This window comes from Protobothrops mucrosquamatus, unplaced genomic scaffold (assembly GCF_001527695.2).
Source record: "Protobothrops mucrosquamatus isolate PMUCROS unplaced genomic scaffold, P.Mucros_1.0 scaffold204, whole genome shotgun sequence".
Classification (NCBI taxonomy): domain Eukaryota; kingdom Metazoa; phylum Chordata; class Lepidosauria; order Squamata; family Viperidae; genus Protobothrops; species Protobothrops mucrosquamatus.
The window spans coordinates 187644-196343 of record NW_015386559.1 but is presented as its reverse complement, the minus strand read 5'-3'; the positions used below and the strand labels follow the sequence as shown (position 1 = coordinate 196343).

Genomic DNA, 8700 nt, shown 5'->3' with positions numbered 1-8700 from the left:
TTTTTTTTTTTTTTTTTTTTTTTTTTTTTTTCAAATTTTTTTTATTATTTTCAACATAAGAAAAAAAGCAATCACAAGTACATCATAGTTGAAAAAGTCACACACTCCTTTTTTAACTCTGATTTTGCTTCTCTACTTTCTTCTATGAGTTTTCTCCTTTAGTTTTTTTTTTAGCTTATTCTTTTCTTTCCAAAGTTTTAAATGCCAAGTCATTTACTTTAAGATCCTTTGTTTAAAGTATGTTACCTTTTTTATTCGTGTATTTTCAATTAGATTCTTTCCAGCTTTTTCTTACTACTATAGGTGACTTTCTTTCTGCCTTAGTAGTGCTGAAGTAGTTTGAGGGCCTCGAGAAGAATGCCTCTAATGATGAATGCTGTTGGGAAAGCATTTGATAAGGAATAAGCAATTTTGTGTTTGTGGTCATCAGTCCATCACAAATACCTCATCAGAAATCTCTGCCAAGAAACCCCTAAGTTAGGTTAAAAAATTATTTGAAAATTATAAATAGGAAGTTGGCCTGCTGTGAAGCACATACAGTCTAGCATGTTTATCTTAAAGAAGAACTCTTGACCTCATACTGTATTGGCATTTTTTAATATACTAGTGGATAATCAGAAATAGGTCATGTTGGATGGTATACATAGGTAATGTAGACCCATGAAAAGAAAAAGATCTTTGGAAGTGCTCTGGGCACACTTGATGTACTTGTCAATATTTTTTCAAGGAAGGTATGTCTTTTCCTGGGTTTGCAAAGCAGCCAGATAGTCCCATGGAAATATGTGTTGGAATTAAGGAGATATTTAGGAAATGACCTCAGGGTACAATGATTTTGTCCCCTCCTGTTATTGCCTCCTTTAACTCAAACGTGTATTTTTCCATGTCTGCAAAATAAAGCTGCCATAGAGGCAGGAAAAAAATGCAGATTCTTTCAAAACGGTCCTTACGGAACTGGCAGGTGCAAGCCAAACACCTAAGTATTTTTTTCTGCTCTAGACTCAAATAGCTTCATGTCTCTGATCAGGGGTGTCAAACTGCTGGGCCCCGGGCCAGATGCATCATGGCAAAACTGCCTCCACCCCATTGCCGGCAATGGGAAAAAAGTCATGATACATCGCGACACGTCACATGATGTGAGTTTGACATCCCTGCTCTAGATAATGTGAAGCATTGGGAGTCAATCATGAGGAATGGCTTCACTATTTGCCTTTGAACCAAAAAGGGTTTGTGAATGGTAGGTGTATGATGAATAGGTTGTCTTCTGACATACTTTCAGTATTCTAAATGTGCCCCAGCAGCCCACCCAATTATCTCTGATATAAGCTGTTGCATAAAAAACAACAATGTAATATGTTATTACTGGTAAAATTATTAAATTAAAATTATTTCATAGAATCCATTGTTCAAAAATGTAGTAAAAATGCTCCTGATTTACATATGTAATACTTAAAGATATTATAGAAGGCATTCACAACTGAATTTATAAAATCCAATGACTGGCATGAGAAAAAAATGCTGATTCAGTCTTTTTGTAGTTAATACAGTGTTGGGAGTAAGAGCCTTAAGGACTTATCCATTCTGTATTTGTATCAGCTGCAAAGTAAGTTCTTGATTATCCTTTCTTAGTTCATTCTTTAGCCAGCCTCAGGAATCTAAAGGTTTTAATCCCTTCTGAAAACCAAATTCATCAATTAAATTATCCCCTAGAATTTATGTGCCCAGCTGGTGATCTAGAAGCTGAAGCAAACACTATGCAACAAAGGCACTACAGCTTAGGGCTTTAGAACAAAATCACAATAATGCTTTTTTCATTCTTGCATTCCAATTGAGTGCCTGCCATTTGAAGACTTCTTTACAGTGTTTCAATAAAGGAACTTTATCCTCTTCCCCACCCCCCTAAATAGCATTCAGTATATTTTAAGATATTGCATGTCAAACACTTTGCTCAGTGCTTATAATTAACATATCTTACCTTTATTCTTACAAACATTTATCTTGCTTTCCCTTTGCTTCTTAGTTGGTTAGCAGTTGTTAAATTCAGCTTTGTACAAGAAAAGACCAAAAAAACCTGCTACTAAGATTAATATCATTTCTCATGCCTTCAATTCACTTAATGTCTATTGCGATGTTCATGACCATAATAGTGGACTGCTCTTCAGAGACCCATTGTACTACTTTAATACATATCTTCATATAAATGGGAATAAGCATTTCTACACAGAGTTATGACTATAACTATTTTTGTATTGCTACAGTAGATTACTTGGACTATCAGGATCATAAATTGAAGCACTATGTAGCATATTATTGCTGGAGTAACACAATTTAGGGAGATATGGAAACAGTCGATTTATTAATACTAACTAGGATATTTTTATTTTTTAAAAATAGGAAAAAATGGAGGTTTAACAACAGATAATGGCTCCTTAGTCAAATATCCATGTAACAACTTTGGAAAATCAAGAATGGAAATTAAGATAAATAGGAAGACGGCATTTGGGACAGCAACTCTAGTACTGACAGATTTTTCTGGTAAAGACATTCTACTGGAACATAACAGAAGTGAAAGTCAAACTCCAGATGGAGGCTCTCTGCATGATCCTTCGAGAAACAATTTTAACAGTACCAACCCTTATGAAGTAAATTCATCAATACCTTTTCCCTATCAACATAATTCTTTAAAGCCAGCATCAAAGAAACAGAAAATTGATTGTTCAACCTCATCTGTTGGAAGCCTTACTGAGAAAGTTGTAAACAGGTTTGTTAATTTCAATTACATATTGGGTAAAATTGTTCATATGAAAAACTATTTGTTTGTATTATATTTTTTCTTTGAAACATGCAATATTACTTATATTTTGGCAGATACCGGTTCATGAAACAACTTTGTAGCTGTATCCTAAAGCTCTGTAGGCTTGTGTTCGAGGCATCTTATTAGATTCAAAGAAATGGTTAAAAATGGTGCAGAAAGTTTAAAGCATATACAGTATATATCTGGGGTGTACTTGTAAAACAAAAACATTTGAAAAATATTTGAAATCTGCAGTCACCAACTACTTAATAAAGAAGCAGTAAGGGAGAACAGAGTTGGTAGTCATAATGGAAGGAAAAAGAGGAGTTGTAGCCTTACTTCCTTCTTAAAATGTAGAATAGTTCTGGCAAACTGACAGGAAATGCTGGACAAGAACCCTTGGAATAAAATAGTATTTTTAAAAATGCATTTCTATAACCTGTTTAATCTAAACAAATTGAAATTTTCAGACTTCCAATAATAAATATTCTCATACAGCAAATGCATAATTTTTGTGTCTGCATACTGTTGGCCAACAGCTTTATTTAAGGTAACTTGGTCCCTCTTGGAGAAAGAGAAACTAGAGGAACCGCTACATAGCTCCATAGAGGAATATTCTAGACAGCTGATGAATCTGTTCACAGCTGGTCTCCAGCTGTGCAATTTCCCCTCAGATTCCTGAATGTCAAGGAAAGTAGGGACATTTTACACAGGGAACATCAGTAGAATTCTTGTCATTCATGCAAAGTTGAGAATCTGGGTGAACAGGGCAAGCATTGATTGCACTGTTGTAGCTTTCACAAGATATCTAAAGAAGGTTCCAAATTCCCTCCCAAGTTCTATAGCATAAAATTTGCTCATATTTTGGTTCAGTAGTGTTTCCATGGAGTAGAAAAAGGTTGCTTCTGAAATATTATTTGGTTAGGTATGGTGACCTTTAGATCTTGTACAGAACATTAAGTTAGGGTTGGAATATTTGGTTTCTGAGTATGATCGTTTTTAATCTGTGGGTTTGTGTCCATTTCTTGTTAAGTCTCACTGACCTGTCTGGCCATATGTAAATGGCAGAAGGTCGATGTTGCCGGGTAGTATAAATCATGTTGGGAAATGGACAGATGAACCAGTCCTTAATGGTATCACTGCAGATGAGAGATGGGAGAATGCAAAACTCAGCTGTTTAGTATGAGTTTCAGTTTCCTAAGAATGATGAAAGATAAAAGAGCTACAGTAAAAAAAATAATTGTACTTTATGCTACTACCATTATTAGAGGCAGTCTGATAAGAGATAGCTGCTAGATGCCATAGTATGATTGGGGGCTGCATTTTACAGCATTTGTTAACAGTATATACTGTAGGTCTTCTAATGGCATACAGGCTGCATTCAAGAAGCTTCAGCCAGCTGGGTCTAGAGAGAAAACCACATAAAAAACCATCAGGTCACAGTAATGCTGGGGAGAAATGCTGCTTACATATTAATGAACCCTAGAGTGAAATTATCTAATGCCTTTTGAGCTTAACTAGTAACATACTTGCCAAAACCCCTGGCTGCTGCTAAACCTAAGAAACAAGAAGCAATCTAACCTTGTTTAAACATTAACAGTCAAGGCAGATGCCTTTGTGCATTGTAAACAGATGCTATCCAGCTATTCTGGTGATGCTAACATCAGAGGAGAGCAAACTTTCCTATCACCTTCATAAAATACGCTTTTCTGCTCTGCCAGTCAGACTTCTTCTTCTGTGGTATATGATGGGGATCATTAAAGTAGCTTTGATCAAAGAGCATGGAAAATTGTCTTGAAGCAGACAAGTAGATAGATATCCCCATGGTCTGGTATAAGACACGTGTAATAACTTTCCAGAGGGGAAGAATATAATTGGAAGGAATTGGTTTTCTAGTACATCTTGCTGTTGCCAATTCAGGATGCCTTTTAAACTACATGAAAGTACAAAATTTATGCTGGCAATGCCAGAACGATGCAGTTTACGTTTTTTAAAAAAGCAGCAAGAGAACTTTCAAAAAATGTGCTTCCATTTCATTTCAATAGAATGGATTTTTGACATGGAGTCCTTCAATTTCATTTTAAAGAGAAAGTAAAGCAGATAAAATTGCTAGGTGCTCTGTTTGATCAGATGTATCATTTAAGCAGAAGAGTTTATATGGACTTTGGAGCTATGGTATTGAAACTGAAGATGCTGGTTTTGCTGTAACTAATCTTAATTTTATGCAGGTTTTTATCTTGTTACCTGTCATTACAGAGCACCTCCAGATAATATGACAGATGGCTTTTGCACATTAAATGCTGGCAGTCCTCGCTGCAGTAAACACAGTCGCTTCTGTGTTCTTCACATCGTGAGGAAAGACGGAGAAAACAAGGGCAGACAATTTTATGCTTGTCCTTTGCCAAGAGAAGCCCGGTGTAACTATTTTGAAGTATGCGAGCTTGTATAGTACCATACACCCTTGAAAAAGATAAATTGGTTTCTCAAACCACTGTGATTACTTATAGATTTCACTCTTTAATTTTAACATAGTGGGAAATGAATTGCTGTGATGATAGCTTTGTCTAAAGAAGTTCTCAGTGCATTTTGGGAAGAATAAATGGGTTCTCTGCCCTCTACTGAATTATTATTATTATTTTTTGAAGCAATGAGACTGTTAGACTTTGAGTTAGTTGTTTACACTAAGGTTAAAAATAACACTGTTCTTTATAACAATATTTTATTGTTTTAATTATTCCATTTCTATCTTGGGTTTCTTCCTTACCGATGTACCTCCCCAGTTGTATTTGAGTGATTAAAAGGGGACTTTTGAAAATAATTATTGCATTTCATTTTATATTCTTTTAAAAACAATTGAAGTTCTAAAAACAAGTGACTTTATGACTTTATTCTGTTGATGTACACTATCCTCTAAGCCAGGGTGTCAAACTGCCGGCCCATGAGCCAGATGTGTCATGCCAAAACCGCACCTACCCCATTGCCGGCAATGGGAAAAAAGTTACAATATATCGCGACACGTCATGTGACGTCGCAGGTTTGACACCCGTGCTCTAAGCAAATTTAACTTTCTTTCTTGCCTAGCTAGTTTATTCTGAATATTTCATCTAAATCATATTGCTATGTTTTCTTCCTTCTTTTTAGGTGCTTTTTAGATTACTATTGTCAGGTAGTAACTTAACAATAGTACAGTAAGCAAAGACAAGGAGAAAAAAAACAATGAAACTTGCAGCATTCGCCAAACCCTATGAATACATTTACCATAATCAAAATGATTCAAACTCAGTGTGAGTGAATCAAACTCATATGTTCATACTTCCTTTAATCTTTTATGAGCTAGAAGGAATAACACTGTTAGGCAACATAAAGCAAGAACCTTCAAAGGAGACACAGTTCTAGTGTAAGGATGCTTAATCAAGTGTACAAAGATTCTGGGGCAAAATTAATGTAATAAAACAGCACAACTGAATCTGAGTTCATATTTTCTCTAATGACCTTGACAACATAAAATGAGTGCTGGTGTTTTTCTTGTATTTGTTCTCTTCCGCTCAGCTTTGATAATAGATTCTGTTCCACCATATGGTAACTAATGCAATGCAGTGTAATTTTGACCTTCAGATTTTCCAAGGGAGAGAGACATTAGAGCTTGGGGAAGTGAGATCTATTGCTTTGAAGTCATAAGCTATCAAGAGTTTTACTTGGATAAATTAAATCTGTGTTTCCTCCAAAAGTCAGATAAGACTTTTTTATAACTGTCCTCCCACAAAGTCAAACAAGTAAAGTTCAGCTAGTGGAGCAAACTGAATTTTAGAGAAAGTTGCTTAGCTTGATTACTGTTAGTCACCACCTACTTGCAGAATTAAAGGGGAGTTTGTTGCTTCCCATCTAAAACAGGAATTTGGCTTCAGCATCTGGTGTTAACAGAAAATGATTTCTCTCTGCAGTGGGCAGACCTGCATTTTCCTTTCTGCAATCACGGGAAGCGCTGCATTATGAGGACGGTGCTGAAGATTGGCCCTAATAATGGAAAGAATTTCTTTGTGTGTCCTCTTGGGAAGGATAAACAGTGTGACTTCTTTCAATGGGCTGAAAATGGTCTAGGAATGAAGATTATCCCAGGATGCTGAGCTATTCATCTGCACTGGACTATCTGGTGTTAATCTTCTCAAACTGTGTGTGCTATACTGCTCTTCTGTAGGAGATATTTTAGGAAGGTTATGATCAAGTGGCATTTTGTGATTACAAATCCTTTTGTGTTAGATATTTGAACGTTCTTTCTTGTATCCCTCTTTGTATTTCTGTTATTTTCTGTTCATTATTTGTTGCATTTTACCTAATATTAGAAAATTTCAGAGTTAATATCTGAACAATAGGTAGTCTTTTTCTTATCTTAGTTGTTCCCTCATAACACACCTACATAAACTTGGATATCATTGTTTGCTCATTGTTTGCCCTTCAACTTTTTTTCCTCTTTGTCTTTACATAAAATTTTTATTTCAGTGCATTTACTATGAATAGATTATAATACATTTTAATCAGTTATGAAAGATTAATATTTTCAATAAAATGTTTCAAATAGTGATGAGTGTTTGTTCTTAAGAATAAACTATAAGATTGTTGTCAGAACAGAAAAAATAGTTTAGATTTATTTATTTGCATAGCTGCCCATGCCACAGTTGTGACTGTGGTATACAGAGGTTTAAATAAAAAAAAAACAGCAATTTCATATGCAACATAAACATCCTGAGAACTAATCAGAAATAACAGTAATACTAGAATAACATACATTCTGAATCTAAAAATCTACTCATTTTCAAAAAGTATAGACCAAAAACTGGGGGGGAAAACCCCCCCAAAAGGGCTGGTTTAACCTGGTTCAAATATCTGAGGGAACATCCAGATCTTTAATACCTTATGAAAGCCCAAATGTTTGGGGGGCTATCCAGATTTTGGGAGGACAGTGTGATGCATCAGGGGTGAATTTATGCTGAAGGTTCTTATAAAACTGATTTGAAAATAATAGACATTAATATATAACATTAAATCAAATTCTGTTTTAAATAATAAGTTTAATCTGGTGCATAATTAGAAAATAAAGCTTAATTTCAGTATGATTATGTCATCTAAATTGTCATGAAAGCTGAAATTTTGTCTTTTTAAAGCAAGAGGTAGATTTTATCTAAATTACATCAAAATCATCATTATTTCAGTGGTGTTCTAATTAATGTTGGACTTCAAATCTATCATCTCATTCTTGGAAAACACAGTTAGGCTTAGTAAATGTGGCACCCATGGATACTGCTCTTGACGTTCTGTAGCTTTTCATTCTACTGAATACATCTAATTAAAAACTGGAATATTAATAAGCCAAGTACGAGCTCTTCCCTCCCCCTCATCCTTTTACAAAAATGTTTTTGAGCTTTGTGTGCTTCCTTTGCAAATAAAACCAATATGACATTGTGGCCTGGTTCATCACTTAGTAGGGTGACTAATCATTTAATGTTATTGTGTATGGATATGCAAAATGTATTGTTCAAAGATGGGATATTCTGGAATTATCCCCAGTGAGTTTAGCATGTAACTATTGCGATGCTATATTATACCTGACTCTGGAATCTACAACTTTTTTGTAACTGATCAAGGAGGGATGAAATGTGCTTAGTTCTGATTTTCAAGTTTTAATTTCTTTGATCCCCTTCTCTGCAGTTTGTTAGTGTGAACTTCTTTTGCCATAATTGAATTACAGGTAGTCCTTATGACTGCTTGTTTAATGATTTGAAGTTATGACGGCTTCAGAAAAAGACTTATGACCTGTTTTTGAAGTTATGACTGTTGCATCACCCCCATGGTCATGTGATTGCAATTTGGGTGCTTGGCAATTGGCTCACATATACAATGGTTGCAGTGTCTCG

At 35.1% G+C, this 8700-nt stretch overlaps 1 protein-coding gene across 1 annotated transcript in view; it reads left to right on the top strand.

Annotated features, from left to right (window-relative positions):
* The window catches only part of NEIL3 (nei like DNA glycosylase 3), a 31178-nt gene extending 23861 nt beyond the window's left edge, over nucleotides 1–7317 (top strand). Inside the window, exons 8-10 of the mRNA XM_029283731.1 lie at nucleotides 2392–2758; nucleotides 5048–5222; nucleotides 6733–7317. Of these exons, the coding sequence (XP_029139564.1) occupies nucleotides 2392–2758; nucleotides 5048–5222; nucleotides 6733–6915 (725 nt within the window). The 3' untranslated portion in view covers nucleotides 6916–7317. The remainder of the gene's footprint in view (nucleotides 1–2391; nucleotides 2759–5047; nucleotides 5223–6732) is intronic.
* Nucleotides 7318–8700: the final 1383 nt, after the last annotated feature.